The sequence below is a fragment of the Uloborus diversus genome, chromosome 1, assembly GCF_026930045.1.
Source record: "Uloborus diversus isolate 005 chromosome 1, Udiv.v.3.1, whole genome shotgun sequence".
NCBI classification, from domain to species: Eukaryota; Metazoa; Arthropoda; class Arachnida; order Araneae; family Uloboridae; genus Uloborus; species Uloborus diversus.
The window spans coordinates 133,792,476-133,820,279 of NC_072731.1; the positions used below are offsets into that span (position 1 = coordinate 133,792,476).

Here is a 27,804-nt window from a genome sequence, read left to right on the forward strand (position 1 = left end):
AAATTCCCCGACTTTTCCATGATCCGTCGCCACCCTGAAAAATCTGTGATTCCGGATTTTCACTACTATAATTTTATCTTAACTTCAGCTAAATATTTATGATTTTCTTACACGCCTCAGTGGATATTTGAAAGCATATGTGTTGTGCTTAAAACTTTTGAGTAGTATATTTTGTAAGACAATTGTTTGCCTTTTTTTTTAAATACAAAATATTACTTAATATTTTGGAAACAATAGAATGTATCATTAATATAATATTTGCTTATTTATATTTTTAAATAAGTTCCACCAACAAACTTGGAATTTGAGAAAAACCATTTAATATTTCTTAGAGTACATACAAGAAATGGTATGAAATACTGCAACAGTTTAAAGTTATGCATATTTTCTCGAATTTTAATTGAATACAATTTTTCAAACATACTTGCTACGATATATGTACACAACAAATGAAACAAAAGCTTGTTTTTCTCAGTATTGAAGAAAAAATTTATAATAATATGTACAATAAATTGACACACTGCATTACCTGTCCTATATTATATGGTATGTACTTTTTAGTTACACACTAAATTAAAAGAAAAAATAGTTAGCTAAAATACTAAAAGAATGGGTATGTAATATTGATGGATGAGGCCCTCAACACCTATATGTATATTACACTTTCCATATGGTATGAAAATAAAATTTGTGCAAATGAAAATTTAAAAATTTAAATTTTTTACACTATACAGAAAATAATGTGTGGTTGCGACTATGTAGGAAACCATGGTCAAGAAGTACTTGAAACCAGATAATTTTTATTTCTATATGTAAGTAATAATAGAAATATTATTATGAAGAGAAACATTGGAAAAGGGGGGGAACGCTTTCTAACGTTAAGAGATTTAAATGAACCTTGTCAAAAAACAAAATATTTGTACGAAGAATTTCCTCACATTCCAATGTGGTTACAATTTCAAAAACAAGACAAAAAACTACAGGTGTTTTAAAAAAATACCACTGGGAAAAAAATTGAAAACTATTCAAAATGATCCTTTGAAACCCAATAATTAGATGAATTTACATATATTTGTATATGTAAGTGAAGAAAGTTGGTTATTCTCCTTTTAAAGATACTAAAGACGAGGGGGGGGGGGGATACTTGAAAACAAAAAAGTCTTTCACAAATTGTTCCAATTTTTCAATGAAGAACTTAAGTATAGAACATCATAATTACAAAATTATGCTTTCATTTACTTATCAGATTAGGAGTGTGCAGAAAAATAAATGAAAGTATCCAGAAATATTTTTTGCAAACAAAGTGACAAATTTTACAATAATGTTCCTGATTGGACAAATGATGATGACAATGCTTGAACACCTATCACAGTCTTGAGATCTTTAGAAGAGGTATCCATAGGTTCTGATGCTTGATTACTTTCACTTTCCTCTTTGGGTAATTCATTCTGCTGGAAAAAGGAAAGTTGTTAAGTTTCTAAGCACGAAAGACTTGAGTTATTCAGGAGCCAGTTAACCAAAGAAATTATCTGAATGAAAATCCATTGAAACACAGGGTATTAAGCATTACAAATAAGTGGACGTAATTCACATAGTGGCAATAGTCATTGCCTGTCACGATAACTGAATTAGCTAATGAGCTGTTGTAGCATGAAAAGCAAGCGAGTTACAACTACTTGAAAGTCACACTTTTTCTGAACCCCTCAGCAAAGTGCGTGAAAGCGCATCGGCAAGGGCAGCATTTCATTTGGGGGGTCGAGTTTCTCAAATATGAGCATGGAACAAAGCATATATTGGTTAACAGCAAGTAATCATGATATGGGTTAAGAATTAATAAAATTAGTGTTCAAAAACAACTTAAATTTTTATAACGAAATTTGTAATTCATTTTATAACACAATGTTATCAGCAAAGTATCTTGATACTGCAGTTTTCATCTCTTAATAAAGTTTTAATGCTTGATTTTTAAAACAAAATAGCTGGAAATCTTGTTTCTAATCCAGCAATGCCCAGCATCATGCTCTTTTTTTCAGTAAGCCCCCCCCCTTCCCCCGCTTTGAGCTTTGAAAATAATTCTCTAACCTCGTGAGACACGAAAAGGAATTTTCTCTACTAGATGAACTGATTGGAGTAGTTTAAAAATAATTGAAGTAATAAAGTTCCGTATGAAAGCACACCTTTCACATCTTTCACTTCAAAATCACCCATGTTTGTGCTGGTATTTATTTTTCACCATTGAATAGTCTAGTCTCTAAACAATTCTTCTTGCCTCATGCAATAAATTTTACTCATAATTGAAACATTTAATTTTTTGTTTTCAATATCCAATCCAGATAATATAGAGCCAACAGTACAGGAATGTAAAAATAATACAGGAAAATATTTATCATCAAATCTTGTGTTAATTTCATTAAAAACTGAGTTTATTCTTTTTTACAATAAGTTAAATCAATGTTTGACTTTACATCATCATGTGCATTTTGGTCAGCTCTTCTAAATTCATTTGTTTTTGTTTTTTTGAAAAGATTCAAGCTTGGTCGAAATATCCATCTAAGCAAAATTTATTAATAGTTTCAATTGTAGCTTGAATTAAAGCTTGAACAGTCCAAAAATTAAGGTTAGTTGGTTGAAGAAAGCATTGTTCAAAAACTCTCTTCAATACAAACAAAGCGAATAAAAAATCAAACGAAGACATGTTAAAGTATATTAGCTTTTTAACTTTTGAAAGAGTCGTTTTCCAAAATCACCTTTGGGTCATTCCATGCGAAATGAGCAAATCAGCTGTGGCTGACATGTCACAGATTTCAATGAAAATTTTTATTTAGGTAAACCATGCATATCTATGAGCATATGCAAAGTATGAAAGTTTAAAAACTGTTTGTTGCTTTGTTATTGAAATTAGAAGTTGATGCTTATGCTAAGCCTAAATTTTCAGAGTTCATTGCTGCCAGTTTGTGACTCAATAACTCCATAAGTTATAAACGTACACTTAAAAAATAAATATTTCCGCATTCTATATACAAATCTCTATTGGAAAAAGCAAAGTACAATTTATTCGGATCTTTTTTTGAATCTGAGATATTAATAAAGATTAAAATTTTGCCAATTTACTTCAGATTTTTAAATCACTCTTCAAGCTCTTTTAATGAAAAAATAACAGTAAAAATGATTCAGATTGAAAAACTATCTAAAGTAACTATCTGCTCTAATTTAGTAACTGTTTATGAATTTCTTAATGACGAAATTGTACTTAAAAAAATCGAAAATTTCCAAAAATTTAATTTTTTCCTCTATTTCAGATGTTTTTTTGAAAATGAGGGAATGATCTAAATTTGCTCAATTTTTTTACATAATATATTGAAGTGTCTTTTAGATGCTACTCAATTTTTAATCATTGGTATTAGCGTATTTTTGTTACTAGAGTAACTTGAACTAAGGTAAAATTTCATTAGCTATTTCTTTTTATTTTGTAAGTTTAGCAAAACTAACCATTTCTTTCGTGTTTCATTTTCTCAAAAGCATGTTTATGAAGTATATGCTGAAATGTACATTTTTTAAAATTGAAATAAATGTCAGTTTTACTTGCTTTTGTATCATTTAGTCGTTTATCAAGTTCTTTGAATTCTTGTAATTTCACATAAGGGTCAATCTATGCAGGTTCCACACAGTATAAACAACTCATTCATGTCCAAATATTTCTAAGTTATCAAATTAAAATAATTATTTTGAAAATTACAATATGTTTTTTCAGTATAATGTACTATATAGGGCACAATGTACGTAATTTAAGAAGGTGCCATGAAGTTTTTACACTTTTTATTTCTGTTTTAGTGTGTGAATTGACTAGCGAAATTGCTTAATTTCAAAGACCTGTATCTTTTTTACAAACCAAATACAAAAAACAGTATGTATGACATGTATAGTACTTGAATGGAATATTCAATTGACCAGGAAATTTTATTTTTAATTCAATCCCCTTTTGGTTTATAGGGGTCTAAAAATGTCATTTTTCCGAATTTTGAGGGGCTGTAATCTATAAAGGGTACACAAACACACAGCAACAGTTACATACTCTTTTTAGCATGGTTCCAGTGATTAGTTTTTGCCGTATTTCATTTTGTGTTTCCGTCCCCTACGTGAGTTATCCCCCTTCGAAATGAGTAAAATTTTTACATTTGGTCTTGAACTTTAACCTGTTGCCATTATTTTAATTATTAACGTACAGCTACGTAACTCAGCATGTAAGACTATCAACTTATGCACTTTAACATCAAAACGTTAAATTAGCTGTCATAAATGTAATTCAAATAGATTTTGGCCAAAATGCAAAGGTCTAAAAGTCCCATTTTTGACTACGAAAATCACTTTTGATGACCTCCAAAAAATCAAAGTTGAGAGAAAAAATAAAAGAGGTTTTAAACATTTTCCACATGCAGCTTTTAGGGATATGAATTTCAAAAAAATTAAAAATGGTCGAGCGCAACCATCCGTCGAACCTGTATGGATTGACCCATGAAACAGAAAGAAAATGCAATTTTTCTGAATTTTATTTTACGTTTGGAAATCAAAAACCAATTTCGAGTTTCTTCAAGCAAATAGTAGAAACACAGCTCTATATTCTTGTAAAATTTTGAAGTTGCCTGAATTTTCCCTCATTTGAATTTTTGTGTCTTTGTGAAAGGGAAAATCATCATTTTATAAAATGTCACTAAGTTTAAAACTGATTTTGAAGGCAAAGGAGTTAAAATACAACTTCAAAAGTAAGGTATTTCTTTTATGATACTTAGCACATTATTGGGTATTAATTTCATCAAAGCTAATGCATTCCTTAAAGATTGAGATTAAAAAATAAAATGCTTAATTATGAGAAAATTGATATATTTTCAGTTTTTGAGACTTGGTTAAAAGTTAACTATAATAACTTTGAAAATTTTACTGATATCAGATTGATTACCGTACTCCATAGATTTCAAAAACATATAACTTTTATGTTTTCATTAAATAGTTAATGAGATACAAGCCTTCAAAAGTGCAACATTTAGCATTTATGAGAATGCTGTTCAATTTGACCAATTTTCAATCGCATGTAACTATTTCAATAAAAAATTTTAAGCAAAAATATTTTAGATATTTTTATATAGGCATAAAAGGAACCTGTATACCAAATTTCATAAAAATCTGTTACCATGCGGCCACTACTTTTTTGCGAATTTTGCTGATTTCGCATGGAATGACCCCGTTTCGAAATTATCGAGAAGGGTTTTTATGGTTTAAAAAACCCTCTTGAAGACAATATTGTGTTAATTCGAGATTGTATAATTAAAGTGCCCCCAGAAAAGATATTTATTGATGTCAAATATTTTTATCAAAAATAGTATGTATTTTTACGAAGTATCTATGAAAGCATAACATGCATTGAGTAGTTGAAATCTGTTTCTAGCAGAAGAAAGTGATAAACACTGATTAATTAAACACACTTAAAATATGAACGTAAAATACCGAGACATTTTCTTGTGAAAATCATGCAGCTACACCACTGCACGAGCCTCTTATAACCATCTTTACAGAGCACACAAGAATGAAATATTTAGTCTATATGAAGAAATTACGTCTTCAGTTAAAACTAACCGTGATTCTTCATCAGTTTTTTCTGTTCTGAAAAGGTCAGTAAAGGCTTGATGAATTTCTGATTAATCATTCAAAAAACGGAAAACACTTGCTCTGGTCTGGAAATGTGTCGAGTTTCATCAACCATTATGGAGAACCAGCAAGATTTCATGAACATTGATTTGCGATTTACGTAAATTGAATTTGCTCATTTTTTGTCATTCCTCTCAAAATATTTGGGGGTGCGACCGCCCCCTCTTGATCCCCCTATTTGCCGCCCCTGCGCATCGGATAATGGAGGAAAAAAGGAGAAACGCCGTCAGTGGGACCTTGGAAATGATTTGTGAGCTGAGGGTAAATGCCTCCGTTCCCTTTAACTTAAACAAAACACCCCCATTCTATCCCCCCCCTTTTTTTGCTCTCCAAATGAGATGAATCGACTCAATAGCTACTCATGTTGGTCACTTCAGAGTTCGAGCGAAAGTATGTTTTATCAATCTGTGTGATCTGTATTACAATTTTTTTTTTCTAGAAATGATTAGGCCTGACCCAGGTGTTTTTTTTTTTTTTACGAAAGCAGTTTTAATGAATGCGAAACAAAGATTGTGAAGGAGAGGGGAATAGAAAATCTTCAAAGATGCAGCGCAAAGCGTCAAAATGAAGAACATCAGCGTTTTTTGAAGGAGTTAAAAGAAGTGACAATTCACACTGCCAATTGCAATTCACATATAGATCTGTTGGTGCTGATGATGATGACAGCTTTAGGACAGCCTTTCAGCAACTTGTTCTTTTTAAAACATGGAAGAGGGAATGCTTGTGATTTGTTTTTCCCCCACTAAATCTTTTAAGTTTGACCCCAGCAATATTCTTTTCATGCGTTTAGTGGGTGTGATACGACTTCGGCAATCTTTGGCGAAGGCAAAATTAAGTTGTACAAAATAGTCAAAAAAAAAAAAAAAAACTCCTGAAATTAAAGAAGCTATTGAAGTATTTATGTACCCAATCAGTCATCATGATGCCGTAGCTGCAGCTGGAGAAAACATTTTGAAAATATTATGCACAGGCGACGTAAAGTATTTGAACCTATCTTTGGATACTTTGCGATTTAATCTTTATATAAAACTAGTATACAGGGCAAAAATAAATCTTGCAGGGCTACCTCCAAGAGGGGTAGCCCAAGGGGGGGAGGGGATGCTGGACGTTATCACTCATATTGGTGCTACCACCAAATTCAAAGTTGTTAGGGCAACATAATTGATCCAGAGAAATGGGGTTGGGAACGCAGAACACAAGGTCTAATGCCTGTTGCCACTAAAAGAGATTCAATTACTCAGAATCTTTTGAAGATTGTACCTTGTACCTGCAAGAAAAATTGTACTGAAGCCTGTTTTTGTCGCAAGGCAGGTTTAAAATGCTCCAGCACGTGCAAACACTGCAGTGGTACAAATTGTGAAAATGTTGCAGAAATTTCATCTTTGGGTGAGACTGCTGAAGATTATTTGTTCCAGGAGCTTTTGGAATTACCGCAACAAGGAGATGAACAATTAAAGGACCACAGCTTCTTTCTACCCCCTACAGATTCTGAACCGGGAGAACCTGGGCCTTCAAAACGGCTTCGAAGAGGATAAACAGCGTATTTTGTTGTCCTTTCCCTATTTGCTTTAAGGTCGATCTCCCTGTAATTTAGGTGTATGTATTAAGCTTCTACAGTTGGATTTTCATTTTGAAAGTAATTCTTTTGGGATTTTATGCCTCAAAAAGTCAGTTTCTGCAGAATTTTTTCAAAGTTTATTACGTATTACTATTGTACCTTCATTTATGCATTACTATGTCTATTGTTTGCTTATTATCACCCTAATATTTATTCATTCACATTTATATTCAAATATCGCATTTTCGCTTGTAATAGAATAGATGGTACAAATTATGTGTTTTAAATGAATGAGAAGATTATGTAATTCAATTACAAACTGCAATATAAATCATATGTTATTAGGGTCTGATGAAGACTACCTCTGTCAGACCAGAAATATTAGTTCGTGAGCGGTGGGGGAGGGTTTATTATTATTATTGTATCAGAGCATAGGATGCATGATTGTGTTGATTGTGTTTGCTTATTAGCTGCCTAATATTCATTCCTTCACATTAATATTTAAAAATCGCATCTTTGTTTGCAATACTAGAATGTACGAATTATGTGCCTCAAATGAATGTATATATTGTGTAATCCAGTTACAAACTGCAATATATCATCTGTTATTGGAGTCTGATGAAGACTACCTCTGTCAGACCAAACATGTCAGTCCGTGTACAGCGGGGGACGGGTTTTCTTTTATTAATTCATCGTCGTATGTGCTTTAAATGAATGTGTATATATGTATTTCAGTTTCATAATACATCGTCTGTTTTTGGAGTCTAGTGGGAACTAATCTGTCAGCCAGAATTGCTACTCTGTGTTCAGCGGGGGGGGGGGGGGGGGGGGGGGGGGAGAGAAACTCAAACTACTCTAACTGTAGATAAATTCTCTGAAACTCTGAAACTAAAGTTTCTATTCAAGTTCTAATAATTATGATGCCTTGCTTTCGGTGTGAAAGCTTTCTTTTTTCGGAGTGGAGGAAAACTCTATTTTCAAAGAGCTATAGCAAGATTGCTATTTGTGCTACAAAACAGTTGTGAATACAAAAGTTGTAGGAAATTTTATGTTCTTTAAACTTTATACTTAATACTTTTTTCTAAGTTGAACCATTTCGGAGACATTTTGGAAAAAAACAAAAAAAGTCATAAATTTTTGTGGTTTTTCGGCCCTTAAAAGTTCTCTCGGGGTCTTTCGTGTTGGATAACTTGATTTTTCCATGTCGGCACCAATATGTACAAATTTTAAAAAAAAAAAACTCTTTGACCCGATTTTTTGTAAAGTAAAATCTATCTATTGACTGGACTAATATATTAACATTAAAAAACAGACTTACTCCAAACACAAACAAAACAAATAACAATTCCTTGTAGCCCCTTTTTGGAGTGAATGTTTCTAATATGCTATTAGTTCAAAGTGTCCATGTGAATCAGGTCCATTGACCCTCCTTCCTGGAGTGAATGTTTCTGGTAGGCTATTAGTTCAAAGGGCCAACATTATCCTATGTGCAAAAAAGCATCATATCTTCTCTATGAGACACAAGAAAACTTTATTGCCCTTGCAACGACATGACTGTCTTTTGTGCATGAAAGTGAAATAAGTACACTATGTACGAAGCGTACAAAGTCGTTGTTATGCACGTAGTACAAACTACATATGCATCATACGTAGCCGGAGTCTAAGGGTTAATATTTTACAGAATTGAATTTTAAATTATACATAGTTTTACTGGAAATAAGCCGCACCAGATGTCTATTGTCTACTATCTTTTTGTTTGATAATTTGGCGTACCATGATCAACGCCAAATTATCAAACAAAAAGACCTATCCTACAACATTTTCTGACTAAAAGAAAAAAAGGTTTAAATATTTAGTTTTCATATATTAGTTTCATATTGCAAGCTTATCTTTAAAAATATCCTTATGGATATTTTAAATTGAATTCATAAATCTCAGTTATTTTAAAAAATAACTTTTCCATCTCAGTATAGAATTTTGGTTGAAACTTTCTAAAATTTATATTTTCTGCATACATTAAGGGTATTTAAATGCTGAATAAATAGAATTGAATGTTTGTATTCGGAATACAGAAAATTCTTAGATAATTCACTGACCAACTTGATACTCTAGTAGATTGACATTTAATTTAACTTTAAAATGACTGCAATGTACTTTAATTAATGCTCCTAGAAAAGTATTCTTTGTATATTATACATTTCAGTTATTATAAAAGAGCCCAACTTTTTTAATTTTTAAGAATGACAAATTATTTTACCCAAGCATGAAAAGCTTCTTGCTGAGTATGTGCAGAAATGCTGACAGGCTGCTTACAGCTGTGATTAGTATCCTCATAACACACAGAAGTATTCTTAGCCGACAGAATAGGAAAGTTTCAACATCATTATATGAAGAAGGACTCATTGGACAACTTTAGGAAAAAAGCATCAAGTAGTAGAAAATTTCGAAAATTAGACTTTCCACAGAAAAAAATATTCCAAGAATATAAATAAGAGCAACTCCAAAAATTCGAATGTAGACATAATTTACTGTTTCTAAATGAGCAACTAGCAGTTATCTAATCCTGAAATCCTTTGCAAAATTATTTTGCAAACCTAACTTGTAAAACCTAAACCCTATAAGATTAACCTTAAATATTTTATATTCTTTCTTAAATACATAAAGAGGGAAGTGAGGATTGAAAAGAAAGGAAAAGTATTCTGATGATATATAAGATACATAAGAGTGTTTCAAGACTTATTGTACAGCAGTAGAAAAATCACTTACTGTAGCTTCTTTTGCTTTTTTCCCTTTCAGCAGAGGTTTACCTTCAACTTTAGCCTGATGCTTTTTACTTGCTAAATGCTGTAAAAAAGTGTTTTCATTATATATATATATATACATATATATATATATAAATGAGCACAAAAAATTTAAATATTTATTTATTTAGCAGTGAATGAAATTTCAGAGGGTTATACTAATAAATTACCCATATTTATCTACAAATGTAAATCCATACTTGTTTGAAATGTTGCTTGAGAATGGCGTTGAGAGGCGAGGAAGAAAAGCTGCTTGAATCGAAAAAATGTCAAACTTCATAGCTATCTACTGGGCAAATTTGAGAAGATCACCCGTTTGGGAGTTCTTAGACTCGGGTGCTCGCTTTAAATGGCTGTATTAATTCAGGCTGTGCCACTCATCAATTGAAAATATTTAACAATTTATAGAAATTAAGAGGGGAGAAAAGGCTGCACATTCTTGGGTTTAACAAACTTATTCGATTTCTTAAGCAAATCGCCTAATTTCATCTAAAATTTTACCATCCCTCTGGGAGCTACTTTGCATGATTGATCATAGCTTACTTCTCTATTGTCAGGAAATGTTGCAGCCTAGTATAGCATTTAAAATAGAATTAAAAGGTTTTGTTTCAGCTTTGACAAACATTATTTCATAAAACACTTTTGGTACAAAGTTTTAAGTTTATTCAGTTAAACAAGCCAATATCCACCTTAATTTTGTAAGTTATTAAATCTCAGTAATTAATCTTTTTGCTTTGAATTGTTTTCCATTAAAGATAGGACACCACGGCCTTGCCAAATGTAGTAGAAGTCAACCGTAATGTGCAGGTAGAAGTCAAACGAAAAAACAAACAAACAATAAAATTAGTACAGGGTGTTTCAAAAATCACACATATCAATCTTTGTGGTTGAGTTTTATTTAAAAGATAGATGGATTATGTAAGCCAGCAGAATAAAGCACTAAGGTTAAAAGATTATCTTTATTGTCAGGTGTCAGACATAGACAAATCACAATAATGTTCAAAACAGTGCCCTTTATCCTGGATACAAAATCAAAATCTTTTTACCAGATTAGTCGATATTTTTTAACTTTTATTTTGTGGTTCAGTTGCTTTTCTGGTCAACAAAACGAGTAACAAGTAGAAAGGAAAGAGTGGTCAATAATAAATTTGCTTCTTCTTGCCACCAGAGACCAGAAAAATATCTCACTCCTGATCTCTACCAACTGGTGCTAAAAGCAACTGTATTTTTCTCAAAAAAATTGAAAGCCAACGGCAATGCCCATTATGCGAATCTGGGCATAGGGGCTTAGTGGTAGGATGAATGCCCAGCTTCACAAAGTCTACAGTCAATGTTTTTATAAAACAAACATCTTCAACTATGGTTGAGTGTCATTGTTATGTTTATTCTGAATATTCATTAACTGGTTAACCTTTGCAATAAATAGTAGGAAAATCTACTCTTTGGAAAAGTTTAATATACTAAAATATATTTTTTTAGAACATAAGAGACATTATGTTCTCAAAAAAAGTGTTAGAACAGTATCTTTTGAATTTTGGATTTGCAGCCAAAGCCGATTCAGAAAAAGATTTTAATGATGTTAGTTTAAATTTAGTATACGGGCAAATAAACTTATTTAGTTCTGGCTGTTATGTTATACAATGGTTTTGTTCTTTGTTGAACAGCTATAGAATAAGTAATTGACTATTAAAATTTAAAGAATTACTTAAAATAAAAAAGCAAAAATACCTGTGAAAGTTGTATACTAGAATTCATACAAATATTGCAAATGTCACAAGAAAATTTCATTAATTTTGATGGTTGAGGCTCATCAAAATCTGAAGGCAAAGTCCTAGTAATAGATCCATTGCCTAAAAGAGAGAAAAGAAAAAAAAATCTGTTTAAACCATAGACTAATAATAAGAGTAGACCGAGCTTTCTCATTCTTGCTGATAAAGAAAATTGGTTCATAGATGTATCATGTGACTAGTGGAAGGACTTGGCGAAGACTTTGGCAGCATGGTTGCTAGATGGCAGCATTATCTATAGTTTGGCACTCGACATGTATTTTAAGACTGTGTTTTCATTAAAAAAAACTTCCAGGTGCAGAGATTGAACTGTTTTTCTTTTAGTTATGCATTATTTTGACATTAGTAATAGTTTTTGATCAGTTTTCGGTAACTTTTATTTCATTTGGAGCTGTCAGCGTTGGCGTGAACGAAATGGCGTAAACGTTTTGCGTTAACGCAAAAATGTACTAATCGGTATTTTAAATTGAAACTGTAGGTAAAAATCTCACCGTTTGCTGATTCTTCTTGGTCGCTTGCATCTTTTATTGCTTAGAAAGTTATTGAAATTGACTAAAGAAAATGCACACTATCTAAACGAAAAACTCACTATATTAACAAAATATTTACAACTTAAAATAACAGATTTACAAATCGGACTCCATAAAAGATCATTCTTCCGTGTTCCATCAATTCTATTTATTTTATTTCGCGTTGGCGTTGATCGTCTGCTACGATTAACGCCCGCTGTTGCTAGGATATCCACCAGTCACATGGTTTGGTTTATGAGCAGCAAAAGGGTTGCCATAGCTCGGTCTACTCTTATTATTAGTCTATGGTTTAAACATGGTTCTCAGATAAAGTTGCTGCCAAAAATATTTTATGAAATTTCTCATTTTTTAATATTTTGTATGTACATGTGTGAAGTTTACGTTAAACAATGGTACATCTTCTGAGAGTTTAGAAAGATTGCCTCGAAATTCATTAATTTGCTTATTCATACACTAATTGTTTTTCAGAAAATGAATAGCCAATTTATTTTGTTTATTAATGTAATAATTAAAATACAAAAAATTTGCATTCGAAAATTTCTATGCTTCCCGACTGAGTGTGTTTAATATCAAAGTAAACTGGGAGGGGGGGGGGGGGGCAGGTTGTTAGTTATTATTATCCAACACAAAAGTTTTTAATATGTGGTTGGAATCATAGACTGAGTGCAAAATGATACTTAGAGCAATACTTCTAATATTTTAGATGCTTTATTTTTTTAAAGATTTTTTTTTTCAACTACAAATGTTTAAATAGATAAGTTTAATTGAGGACATTTAAAAAAATTGGTTGATGATTATTTAAAACAAGTTTCAATACATAAGCATTTTTAGTGCATTTATTTGGATTTTATATGATAAAATCAATGAAAATTATTTAATCAATTGATTCATAAATCTATACTAATATTATAAAGAGAGAGGGAGGATTTTTGTGTGTTTTACATGCTTGAGGTAATCTCTAGAACCACTGCACCTATTTGAAAAATTCCTTCACTATATGAAAGATGCTTTCTTATAGAGTGACATAAGCTATAATTCGAAAAAATCCGATAAATAGTTCTTTTATACCAATTTAGGCCCAAATTTCACATAAATTCCCGAATATGGGAGTGAAAAATTACTTGCAAATATTACATATCGTTGAAAAGGGTAGAATTTTCCACGTTCTAAACAATTTGTTTCAATGCTCTAACTTAATTATGGCGGGAGTAATTTGCGTTGTTAGCTCAAACTTTTTTAGGCTTAGCTGAAATGTAGGCACTACTTTCTTCATTAAATCTATCAATAAAAAGTGAAGGAATTGTCCCACAGTTTTCTTTTTGACACCACTTTAAAAAGCGACATTTTTTACTCCAGATCTCTTTTGACCTATGGTTGAAACTTAGCTTCTATCTTCAAAGGAAAAAAAGTTACAAGCGTTTTTAAATCAAATTCGAAAAATGTCATTTTGATTCAGGTTGTCAACCATTTTATTTTCGCGTTTCCACAGTTACGCTTTTTGAATCCATTGTTTCTTTCCTTATTTTGCATTTAATTTCTTAAACTTATTTTATTTCGTGTTTCCATGGTTACGCTTTTAAAATCCATCTTTCGCATTTTAATTTCTTAAAAGTAATTTAATATCTGTCGTCATTGTTTGGAAGGGTAATTTTATGTTTTTTTTCTCTTATTTAAGCCTGATTGTTGAATATTATATGTCACTTGACAATTTTTATTCTCAAGGTAGACCGGGTAAAAACGGGCAACGCAGCTTTTAATACATAAAGATTTAAAAGCTATTGTTAATGTGATTTTAGACTTTTTTGTTTGCTTGGCGAAACATTTATTATTGCCAAAGGAAAAACATCCCCTTCACTCGCAAAAGGGCTGGGTTCCAGTGGCGTGATAGCTTGGCGCATTAGGCACTGAGCAGTTCAGTCTAGGATTATTGTTTTAAAGCAACCGTGAATGTAATTAATTGTTTTGAAAGAAAAGAAACTTTTGATTTGTTTTTATCCGATTGAAATGTGCGACATTTTCTTTTTTTCTTCTGACGATGATTTTTGAATGTTCTACTGGATGGTTTTTTTTTTTTTTTAGATGGATGGATTATGATGGCGTGGATCCTGGGCGAGAATGGCAACAAACATTAGAGTTGCAAAGCTATTTCTACATTTGAAAGATATAATTTGATGTCTTTTTTTTTTATTTGGCAAAATATTTTAAATTGCAGCAAAAACCGCTTCACACGCTAAATAGAGTTTTACAGGGATGAGAGTGGTCAGGGAACAAAAAGGAGGAAATATAAAACAATTTCGTAAAGGGAATGATATCCAAAAAAAAATTTGTGAAAGGGATGAAATCCAAAACTGCATCAAAATAGAACCTGGAAGCCATGATATTCAAAAATTCAACAAAAAAAATGGCTAATTTACCAGTTTTAAAGATAATACATATTTAATTAAGTATGAGTAATAATTTTGTACAATTTGCTGCATTGCACCATTTTTTGCAAGAGTATTTAATCCTAAATAAATCTAAATTTTGTAAAAGAGGCAACAATTTCCAACCCCTGAGTCCTTGAACAAAGGGTTGGGGGAGTCAGAGATCAATCTTGGCTGCATCACACAATAGTGTCAACTTTTTATACTTTTTACAGGGTTCGTACTCAACTTCAGAAATAAAATGAAGGAGTTTTGAAGGAGTAAAATGAGATTTTGAAGGAGTACTAATGGAGTGTCATTAAATGATGTCACACTTTTTTTCAATATCTTTGAGCATCTGCGCCCTTTATCACAAAGTGTCATCCCAAACTCATCTTGTCATGTCATATTTTTCACAAACATATTGTTACAATAACTCTGTGATGTCACTTTGTCACCCTCTCTCTTCCCCTTGTCACAATTTCATGAGCCCGTCTCCTCCTCAAAGCATGACATCACTTGTGGATGACCCTTTTTACAATATCATAACTGCAATTAACAAAATAATTGTTTTTTTAAATACAATCACTTAATGTAATACAATTACTTATGTATTTTTAAATATTTAAATAATAATTAGACAACCTGAATTTTGCTGCTGAGAGTGCAGTGGAGGGAAAAACAATAATCATAAAACTTGAAAACATAACCAAGCACCATTTAAGCGTGTTTTACTTCACTTACGAAATGTCTTAGTCTTCTAATAAAATTCTCACCTTCAACTTTATGAATTAACTATGATCAATTTGTAATTAAAAAAAAAATTGCAGGAAATTACTACATTAAAATTGCCTTTGTGATGAAGTTAGTTGTCAATCGAAGTATTTTAAGTTACTGTCATAGAGGAAGATTATGTAGTCTTGAACTAAAAAAGAAGGAGTTTTGAAGGAGTTAAAACCAAAATGAAGGAGTATGAAGGGCCTTTCAAAAATATTTCATAAATGAAGGAGTATTGGAGGAGTTTTGAAGGAGTGAACGAACCCTGTTTTAGAGAAAAATAAATTTATTTCATTAAAAACATATGAGTTTATAGTTTTAAATGAGTGAGAACATAGATTTCAAAATTAGGTCTGTTTGTAAAGTAAAAATTTACAACACAGAGAAAAATCCAAAATTCCTTTATGAGGTAGAACATACTTTTCATAGTAAGAATTAGAAATAAACAAATATATATGCATGTAAACAATTGGTTATCTTTTTCCTCTTATTGGATCCCAAAATTTGTTTTTAAAACTTTCTAATACGATTTCAGAATCAAAAGAACAACTTGCAGCTACCTCATGAAATCAGAAAACTTTTAACAGGCTGTAAAGCCTAAACCGTTTGAGATTCACAATAAATATTTTTTACTTTTTTTAAATACACAAAAAAAGTAACCATGCCAAGTTTCAATAAAATTTGAGGCTGTGGGTGTTAAGCCACATTTTTTGATTAACTTTTGCATTTTTTCTAAAATAAATTAAAGTAATACAGATATTATTGAAAATGATGAATAAAATAAGCAGATATAAGGTAGCATATCGTAAAAACCCACTCAACATTAAAAATAATCGAAATACTTGCAGGATGCAAAAAGATTGAAATCTCAAACGAGGCATGCAACTTTCGGCGCAGCACGTGTCTGACGTCGTTGGAATGATTCCAAAACATTCGTTTTCGGCAGATATCGCGGAAGATGAAGATTCGAGGGGGGAAAAATAGAAAGATTAAGAAATCGGGGACTGAAAATTTAAAAAAATCGTATTTATTTTCAGATTTTTGAGAAAAATAAGGCTTGAAAGAGACAAAGGAGGAAAGGTTTAAAAAACCAACAGAAAAAGCCGGAATTCCGTAAAAAGCCAGAAAAATCTCATCCCTGGTTTTAAAGCAACTGTAAATCTAATAGTGATATAGTAATCACATATATTTTCATCGATTCGCGTTTTTATTTCCTGTGTTCGCATTTTCAGATTTTTTGCAATTTAATGGCGTCTTTCCAGAGTTTTTGGCGGCCATGTTTTGCCTCCTTCTTCCCACGATGTGTTATTCTCCCTCTTTTTTCGCTCATTGGCTGTAGGCATGATCACGCCTCGGTGATGTCATTTTTCCGCATTCCCATTCGTTGCGCTAAGTGACGCCATGCATGAATATCTGATTTTCACGCGACCGCATGGGGTTTTCGCTGGGATGTTTCAAAAAAGTTCGTGAGTAGTGGAGTGCTAGCTGTGACATGTGAAGGAGCTGCTTTTTGAGGAGCACGGACGCTAGACCAGTGAAAGGTCGTCGTAAGTAATGACGATGAAGGGGATTATGAATCCCGATCCATCTTTTAATAAAGTGATGAGATGCTATAATTATGGATACAGGAGCTGAGTAGCCCTGTTAACTGCATAAAATAAATGATTAGTAAAAGAGTTCTGCTAAATATAATAGCCAAGAACCAAGATTAAAGAAAATGGCCACGTCCACGTTAATTTTTTGTTCCAACGATGCTTCATGAAATTTCATCTCGAAGTTTTAGTTCCACCCCGTTTTTCTTCGTTCAAAATTGATGATGGTGGCATCTACATCTGGTGATATCGTGCGAAACAAAAGCGGTATGTGCGGTCGAATCAGAAGTTAATTGAGACACCTGCATTGCCATTTTCGTGGTGAGATGAGTTTCTCTTTTTCACCACCAGTGGATCGTCCCCAGCTCCAGTGATGCAACACGTCATTCGTCCTGCTAAAGTTATAATGTGAAATATCCTTCCTCCGTTTTTTTTTTTTTGGTTTGAAGTCGTTTTTTTTTTCTGCAACATCAACTCATGTCATTTTTTTATGTGTGAAGCTGATCCATCCCTTTTGACAACTTGAATCCGTGCAATAGACTGTCTTACAATCGTACCTTGTATTCTAAATTTTTAATCCATTCCATGTGAGAAGAAAATCTGTGGTTGAATTTGCGGGAGCTCCCCGAGACCTTCGTGTAAATGATGGTCGGAAAATAAAAGATGTGTGATGTGCCATAATCTGTGAGTGTTTTTTGATTACAACACTGGGGTAAGTCAAACCTTTTTCTCTTTTAGTTCTACGTTGGCACCAAACATTGAGACGTTCTGGAGTTTTGAGGAAACACTTTAAATACAATCGGCCTAATTTTTTTCCCCTTTTTAATTGGTGGTTCCTTTTCCCACAATTGGAGAATTTAACCACTTCTCCACCACACTAATTTAATGATTTGACGAAAAGTTATAAATTCCAAAGAAACTTTTAAGTTTTTTTTTTTAAAGTTTGTATGCATTTCATAAAAAGAAAAATAATCATTTCACATTAGAGGGGGAGGGGGGCAACAATTTTTTTTATTTAACGGATTTCAATTAAATTTTTAGCACGGGCATCGCTGTGCGGGCACTGCTAGTAAAAGCTAAAGAGAACTATGAAAAAAAATTGCATATGACAATTTTTTTCGAATTTAAAATCAACCCTCAATATCTCTAAAATAAATCAAGATGTTATGTAAACTTTTGCACGTAAACAAAAATACATTTTTTGTCTTTCTAAAAGATGCCTAACCACTACCCTTTTGAAAAGTTTAAAAATTAGAGTGCAAAATAACACTTTTCTAGAAAATTGTTCATATATATATCTATATCTATCTATATATACACACACACACTGCTGGCGAAACAAAATGCAACACCCTGAGGGAAGCATGCAACGTCATGTATTTGAGGTTATAAAATAAGGAAATCAATAGCATTGCAGTGCAGATGTACAACACGTAAGTCTCCGTAGCGCCACCCGCAAGCACTATATAAGAGAAGTACAGATTAGCGATTTGAAGTATTGCAATTGCTTTTTTCATAAGCTGTTTACCTATGCCCTATGGAGGACATTGACAGTCCTTTGATTAAGAATCTGAATTTGACCAAGGAAGAACACCAACAGAGATTGTGGATTTATTTTTTCAGAGAAATCGGTCAATGGGTTGGACGAAATAAAGATTCGGATCTATAATCCCTGGATGCAGGAAGGAACGACGGACTGATGGGATTGATTGTATCCACCTCGTTACACAACTGCCCATAATGACATGAAAATTGAGCATGGCAGTGATGGATGAGGCAGCCACATTACAAACCATAGCACAACAGATTCAGTTAGTTACCGATCATTCAGTGTCTGCTCGTACCCTGCAGCGCAGTTTTCCGCAGAGTGGAATGTCCATAAAGCCTTCATTACTTCATTTACCCTTGACTGGTAACCCCAGGCATCTGCGCTACCTGGATGCAATGAAAAGCGGATATCGGTAAGGGAATGGAAAGACATTACTGATGAATCTTGCTTTGGCCTGCAACATTACGATGATCGGATTCGAGTTTAAAGATACCGAGGTAATTGAACCGAGGCTGTTGAACTGTTGAGTTATACATCGCCATAGTAGTCCTGCACCAGGTATCATGTTTTAGGGTGGTGTTGAATTTCACTGCTAAACTTCTCTAGCACGCATTGCCTGTACACTGAACAACCAGTGCTACATCTCGAGGTGTTGGAGCCCATGGTCCTTCCATACATTCAGCACTTGCCATCAGCCATGCCAAAAAGTTCTATACTCATCTGATTGAATTGTTTCTTGGCCTGCTTGTTCTCCCAATCTATAGTCAATCAAAAACGTGTGTGCCATGCTTGCACAACGACCGGGCCCATGATACACCATCTGCAGCCAGATCAATTTTGGCAATATTTGGAAGCAGCATGGACTGCTATAGCCCTACAATACATCCAAAGCCTTTTTGATTCCATGCCGAGGCTTGTGGCCACGGTTATAGCCCACAACGGCAGCTACACTAACTACTGATTTTGTCATCATCCACATGTCACAAGAATCTGTAATTTTAAGCATTTGATCTTTGTACAACATGTCATTCGCCAAATAACTTTCATAGTGCATTAGAAAAAAGTATTTTTACCACAACTTACCATTAACTTGTGTTTTAGGCTTAGTTTCTGTTATTTCTACTGTTTTAGCTTCTGCTTCATCTTTTGGTGTATCACCTTTCAGCTTATTCTTGTGTTTGCTCCCTTGAAAGAAAAAGGGAAAAAGAAATTGTTAAATGAGTTTTGGAAACTAAATTTCAAGAAAAATAAATAAAAAAAGGAAAGTTGGTCGGTATGCTGTACGCATCCTTCAAGGAAAGGCATGCCTTCAATAGTTAGAACTGTGTAGATCTATTTGCTCAGAGAAATCAAATAAGTTTTAATAGATATTTTCCCCATGGAAACCGATTTCAGTACAGATTAGAGTTATTAAAGTTTGACATTTTTAATAAATTATTCATTAATGGCTGAAGAAGAAATGTTTTTACATTTTTGCAAAGTACTAAAAGCAAGGAAGTTCCAATTTCTAAAGGGGGCTTGAACCCCCCTTGCCCCCCTATATAGGTGCCCTTGCACACCACCAAACTGAAAATAAGTAGGGGAGATCGGGGATGACTATGTTAACAATTTTCATTGTTTATTAATTTATTTTTAAGGATAGTAAAATTAATTTTACATGAGCTGTTAGAGTAGTCTTTTGTAGCATTAAATATATTACCATTTAGTTTTTAAGATAAAATAATGAGGGATATTTTTAGTTTTTCACAACTTTAACAAATCGTCATCTTGCCCCAGTACTGGGGCAAGATGACTTTGACGTTGGGGCAAGATGACAACATTGAAAAAGTTTGGACATAGTTTATGATTTGAATATGTTATCTAGTTTAACAAATTATAACTGTGTTTTTACATCTTACAAAGTATCAAAGTAAGCGTAATACATTGCAGCGTAATGTTGAAGTATTAAGATGTGCAGTGCAGCAAACAATGGGCACAAATAAAAATGCCATTTTCATAATTGGAACATTCGTCCTGCCACCACTCCTGGCTTTTACAGCACTGGATCCATTCATCTGTTGGATGGTCACAATACTCCTCTGGACAAGCAGGGCGTATTATAACACCATCCTTTGAAGTTGAAGCAACTGGATTGCTTGGCACAGATTGTATAGACTTGGACCTACAGGAACTTAGTTCGAGTTGTTTTTACTCCCTTTTTAGCTTCACGGGATTATTTTCCCTGTTTTTTTTTTCCTTAAGTAATCTATTTTTTCCTTTCGTTTTGCTCCTTGTTCTGACATTTCTCTGATGGGTGTGCTTGTAAGGATGTTTGAGCTCAGTTTTCTGCCTTTTCTTTTTTTTTCTTCTCTTATTGTGTTGCTTTAGGCAATGCATTGAAATCAGAAACACTAACAGGCTTATTTGGTGCATCGGAATCAGCAATTGTTGCAAGTTCTGCTTCGTCTGGAGGGTTTATATGTTGGTTTTCTACTATCAAGGACTGAGTATTAGCACTATTATTCTCAGCTTCATCACCAACGAGCTTGTCATCTTGCCCCCCATTTCGGCCCGTCATCGTGCCCCGGACTGCCTGTTTGAACGAATTCGTCTCTATTTCCATAAAGGATGGCGATTAATTGACATTTATTCATGGTAATAGGTAGTATTTAAACTAAGTTACTCATAAATACTAAAGAAACACGAGAAATCTTATCTGTATCTATAGCAGAGCTTATTTACATATGCACAAAAGTTATATCGTGACAACTATAAACAATCAAAGCTTCAGAATTAACACAAATATGGCGATTTCAACGTCTCTACACTATTTCTGAGCGAACAGCGAATAGGAGAGCCCGTGGTATCCAGTTGATGCTGTTACCTTCTGGAAAACGGAAAAATTAAGGTATTCGTCATCTTGCCCCGGTCTCCCCTACATAAATAGCAAAAAATTTAAAAACTGAAAGCTGTAAAAAAAAAAACTATTTTGATAATTTTTTACAGCAAAGCATGTAATAAATAAACTAGAGTAACTACAACAGTATTCAAGCTGCCTTTCGGCTTCAAAACTTTTGCTTTCAGTAACTACAGTATATTCTGTTAGGAAATTTATTTTGGTGTTGACATATTTTTAAGGCTAAGTATTTTTACTAAGGGTCTTAAATGATCCCCAATATTGTAAAAATATTTTTCGTTTTTTTTAATACAGAAGTAAGGATTTTTTTCCAATCATTTTAAAATATCTTTCTTTTAAAGTTATTTTGTTCAATGTGACTGATTTTAAAAATCTTTCAAGACTGTTGAGTGCTATTGCACATTTGAAACATTTACTTACATTCTTAATTATTCATTTTCCTACTCGTGATTTGAAAACTTAGTAAGAAACAATTTTTCTCTTTTGTTGAGTAATTTCAGATTAGATTTTGTAATATATGAAAAGCGTCTAAACTTTCTTCAACAATAAAGTGTGAAATTGGGCTTTTCTTCAATCACCACAAACAACGTGTGTAGTATTAAAGTTGACTTCAATATCAATAAATTTATTGATAAGCATGAGCTTCATTTTCTTTTGAATCTTTCAGAGATGAAAAAATTGTATCTACTCTTTAAAAATAATTTTGGTCACCAGTATTGAGATTCACTGCCAGAAGAAGGAATTTAAAAATAAAAATTATAAAAAAAAAGAAAAAAAAAAAAAAAGAAACTGTTGCTATTAATATCAACAAGTTCATTGTTTATGTACAATTTATTTCATTTATATATATAAAGGTGACAGTGTTTGCATCTGATGGTCAGAAGCCCCCATAGCACCTACAGCCCTGAAACTTGGCACAAAATTCAAACGTACCCCGGAGGGTCTGCTAAAATTCACATGTTTCGCCAAATAGGTAGTTGAAAAAATCCCCCCACCCCCTAAAATTATATATAGTTGAAAAGGTTTTTTTTTTTTTTTTTTTTTTTTCTGAACAAGAAGGTGTTTGTTCTAATTCTCTCACTTAATTAGAACTGGAGATATAAGTGATTCTAATTGAGCCAATTTTCAAGGCTTCTCTTTGGAGAAAAAAGTATAACACTAGGTTCACTTTCCAGACAATTTTTCAATTACTTTCTTTTTAAACATTTTGGAGGAAGTTGCCTTTGTTACTTATGAATATTTTACTGTTATTACTTTATTTTGAATTCATAGTGCGTACGTTAATTGATTTTTCATTTTAATTAGAAAGTCGCTCCGCGAATTTGGCGATGAATTATGGATTTTTTTACATTTGAAAGCTACTGCAAATGTAATTTTGATGTAATTTGTTTTTCTTTAATTCAACGGATTTTCTTTAAATTTTTAGCACAGGCATCACTGTGCAGGTACTGCTAGTAATAAAATCTGAATTTCTCACTATTTTAAAATTATATTGAGAAATTCTAGAGTAGCACAACTCACAAATCAATACAAAATATAAAAAAGAGGAATAACTTACCATCAAGATGGGTCTGTAATTGCAAAGAACTATTTGTCTGCACGTTGCATAATGCACAGTATAACTCCTTTGCTTGAGGAACAGGATCATTTCCTTTTGCCGGAGCTTTATATTCCCATGAATGAAAACAAAATGTTAAATCACAGAATGGTAAACATTACCAGCTAATATTTTGAAATACTAAAATGTTTTACTTAATATCAAACCTTAAGTTTAAAGATCTTTTTTGACTTAAATACATTTGCTTTTTCATTAAGTTTTCAAAGATGGAGCAATTTAAAGATAATTCATTACATCAGTCTTTTGAACAGATTAATCAATTTAAACAATATTTATATTTAAAGCAAAATCTAAAATGGTACATTCAAGATTGGATTATTTTCTGCACAAATGCAAAGTACAGGCTACCATTATATAGAAAAAAGTCACAAAAATAGACAGATCAGCAGCTTTACCATTTGCATAGTAAATGCATCGGAAAAGAATTTGCTCTATTAGCACTAGTTTGCCAGAAGTTAAACTACTGCAAACTTCTGACCATTTTACTCAAAAGACTTAATAGGGATAAATTTTACCCAATCACAAGCTTGGCGATCTTTCCACCCATGTGGCTACATGAAAGAACTCCGATATTTCATGGGTGTTGACAATTTAGCAGATTTGAGTCGAATAATTGACAAGAAAATTAGCATTAAAACTGAAGAAATTAGCATTATTGCATTGTTTTAATTTGCTTCAAGGGTCGAAAAACTCTGATAAATACACAAAATTTACTGCACAAAGATCACAATAAGATTCTAAAAAGAACTGCATGAAATGTCATGCAAACCTCGGAATATGCCACCTATCTTTGGTTAGAAAAGGGCTTGAAAAATATAAAACAGATCCTTCACAAGTGTGACGTATGCGACAGATGAGAAAATTATACATATGTTTTATGAAAATACAAAACAAAAACTACTATTTTCTTGCTAGACCTTTTCAATAAGATTAATAATATATCAATTGAGATTCAATACTATGTGTTAGATAAATACATTCATTATATTACAACTATACAATTAGTAACAAGAAATTTTGCCCTGAATTGCTGAGATCTTTTGAGAAGTGAGTAAAACTTACGAAGAAGAAAAATTTGGGTTTTAAAACTTTTATTTTAAATAGCTTACTTTTTAAGCTTATTATCAATAGTTGTTTTCATGAATTTCACGATCTCCTGAAGCCTGGGGAAAATCATCTATTGCAACTAATAGCCTATATGATATTTCTAGAATTATATTCGGAAGACAAATTAAAACCAAGAACCAAAAGTTAACTTCTGGATGCAAAATATAGCTTTTATTGGAAGTATTTTCCTCCATAAGCTCAGTTCTTTTGCATTGTAAAAAAAACCCTAAAGCTGATCTGCAATTTTTTGAAAAGCTATGCATTCTAAGCATTATTTAGTTATCTTGTACAAAGGTCATTGTTTTAAGCTTTTTAAATCCCAAGCCCCCCCCCCCCAATCAATCTTGAAATTAATAATACTTACTACCTCATAAGAGTTGAATGGAATTTGGAGCAGTTGATAGGAAACAGCTGTTGTTTGAAGTGGGTGAACAGTTTTAATAAGATTATTCTCCATTTGTGATATTGAAAAATTGACTTGTCAATCTAGTCTAGATGGTTGTAAGACTTGAATTTATGTGTGTATATGTATGCCTGTCTGTGAATGTGGTGTAATAGTTTAACACTTCTGATGAGGTCATAATCAAGTTTATTTTCATCTCACATTGAAGCAAGCAACCCTGCTCCAAATTTCAAATATTCAGCGCAGAGTAGAAATGTCAATGTATATATAAATTGTTCTATGAATCGAGAAATGGCTGAAATCTTTTTCAAATAGTTTTTTATCAAAGAAATCTCAACATATCAAAAAATAGGAATACAAAGTAAAATATTCAACGGACATACCAGAAATCTGAAATAAGAACAAACCTTTGGAAAGTGATCCTGTGTCTAAGGTCACCACTGACACATTTTCCCCCCCCCTTCAGTAGTTAATGAGCCATATAACCAGACATGGAGATTCTTCTTACAATCCTCAATTCCCTCCCCCCCCCCCTTTTGTCATTTTCTTTTTTTCCTGCTATTGTTATTATTCCCTAATATTGTCACTCGGTTTCTTTCCTTTATATAGTAGTATGAATAAAACTGTTAATTTTCTGCCTTCACAAGGCTTGAAAGACTAAATTCGAGACTAAGCATGTAAAAAGAGACGTGTTCTGTACAGTCTTATGATCTTATCAAAATTTGTTCATTGTACCAAAAAATGATACAAGTCAACAGCTCTGATTGCCTTTTCAAAATAGTTGAGTACTTAATTCCACACTAATTTTCATTGAAATGCACTATTTTAAAAACTAAGCTACTAATTTACAACTTTACAGGTTAGCAGCTAAGCCTCCAAAGTAAATTTAACAATTCTGAAATTTTCTAAAGGATTTATTTAAATGATTTACTTAAGGAAAAATCAGAATGGATTAAGTTAAAGAGCTTGCTATACCTGGATTATTAATAGCATTCATTATGTCTCTGGATTTCAACTTTTTAGCATGTTTAGCACCCCGCAAATGCATATCTAGAGGAATTTGAGAAGTGAAATCTATGCTGCATACTGCACAATGCCACTGCTTCTATAGAAAGTACAAAAAAAGTATACTATTAATGAATGAAAACATTGATTCCAACACTAGTTATGACAGATAATTACTGAAGAACTAACAAAAAAATGTAATTAATATATAAATTAATGCAAAATAAAAATTTCTAATTGTGTCTTGTCTAAAAATTACCATGAATTACAGTAATAAACAAATTTTAGGATAAATATGCATATTTTTTTTAATTTCTGAAGATATTCTCTCCCCGCCACGGCTCAAAAACGATAAAATAGGATATTAGTTATGATTTTTTTAAAATTTATTTAAACTATGCAATAAATTTGAGTAAATGCAAGAAATAATCACTTGCATTAAAAAAATTATCTAGTATGTAGGGACCTTAAAACCTTCAAGAAGGTGACATTTGAGAAATTAAATCATTTCACTGATGAGTACGAGTACTTGCATGCAATTGAAAGTAAAATTTAACATAAATTTAGAACTAGAAATAATAGGTTTGGTGCACCACATGATAATCAAAAATATGTGAATGTGCAAAATGGAATATATTGCAAGGTGGATGAAAAACATTGCTTCAAAATACACCAACACTTTACAAAAAATCAAATTAATACATAATATCTTTTAATATTCTTTAGGAAACTCAAATATTGAAGAATTTATTGCAAGAGGAATGAGCTGATTAGACACAAGCATATAAATGAATTTTTGTGGTAATATTTTACATCTACGTATAATTTGAAGTACAGATTTCAACTCTGCCTGTTTCCCAAAATAACATATTAGTTACTAAACAATTCAATCAAAAAAAAAAAAAAAAAAAAAACAATCAAAAGCATGATTTATTTATCTTGCTTACAGAATTTATGCTATTATTTAAAAGCAGATTGGCATAAAAACTAGGCTTCATGCATTTTTGCAGACAGATAATAGCAGGAAACTGCATTTGGCACATTGTAATTAATAAAGCGCTTTTACCCAATGTTATAATCTGAAATATTTGTAGTTAAAAAAAAAAGGGTAACACAAATAATGCTAATTATTATTTTTTTAATTTGACACCAATTAAACATTACCTTATTACTATCCATCTGTCTTTTAGCTTTTCCAAACTGTCGTGCTCCAAAATTTTTCTGTTTGTAACTACCTCGTTGGCTTTTGTAATTGCCTTGGTTAGTATTTTGAGAATTACTAAAATTTGAAAATTTGCCCAAAGGTTGAAAGTTGCTGTTTCTTTGTTGTGGAAAGCTAGCAGTGCCTTGAAATCTGCTGTAAAATTTTTATTTTGTGTTAAAATTTAAACAAAAAGTAGTATTAAGAGTAACTGATACTATAAAAGACAAAATACATTTTCAATATTCATATTTAAATAAAACAATTTTAACGATATTTTTTTTTTCATCCTACGTCCGTCTGTGGCATTTCTGCCATTAATTGACAAGTGGCCCAATAAGGTGAAGAAGTAGAACAATAATGTGAATAAAATTTAGCACCCTTAGAGTTGTCGTTTAAAAATTTTAAAATAATGGGGCAGTTGCTGACATGATCACCGTCCATCTCACCCTGGCAACAAAGAGGACAACAGGGGGGAATCCTTTACTCCAATTCAATGCAGATGTTTTTGCAAACAGTCATGCCTTATGATTATACGAAAACAAGCCACTCCATCAGACCGAGGTAATAAATTGGGGATTTTATTACTTTTATTGAGCAGGCAATTCCACTTTTTACTCACAGCTGCATCACTATATGAAGAAATCAAGTTATTTTTGAGTTTGTTAAAAACAATTTGTTTAATGTTGCGCAGAGGCAGAGGAGGATCTGGTTGGGTCATCAGAAATTCATCTAGCCTTAGCAAGTTGATTGGCCTGCGGGTAATTCCACGAAAAAGAGGACATGAGGGTTGAAACTTAATTTTTTTTGCTACAAGTAAGACATCAAATTTAAGCTTATAAACCGAGGTTTATGAAATTATAAAGAAAATTTTCGTA

General features: G+C 32.3%; 1 protein-coding gene across 1 annotated transcript; it reads right to left on the reverse strand.

The window, feature by feature from the left end:
- Positions 1-310: 310 nt before the first annotated feature.
- LOC129221337 (zinc finger protein 385A-like) lies at positions 311-27,318 on the reverse strand. Its single transcript, XM_054855808.1, has 7 exons — positions 26,890-27,318; positions 25,696-25,825; positions 23,151-23,255; positions 19,780-19,881; positions 11,788-11,909; positions 10,025-10,102; positions 311-1,451 (listed from the first exon to the last, which is right to left on the reverse strand). The coding sequence occupies exons 1-7, from the start codon at positions 26,902-26,904 to the stop codon at positions 1,314-1,316; spliced, it is 690 nt and encodes a 229-aa protein (XP_054711783.1). The 5' UTR covers positions 26,905-27,318; the 3' UTR covers positions 311-1,313.
- Between the last annotated feature and the right edge of the window lie 486 nt (positions 27,319-27,804).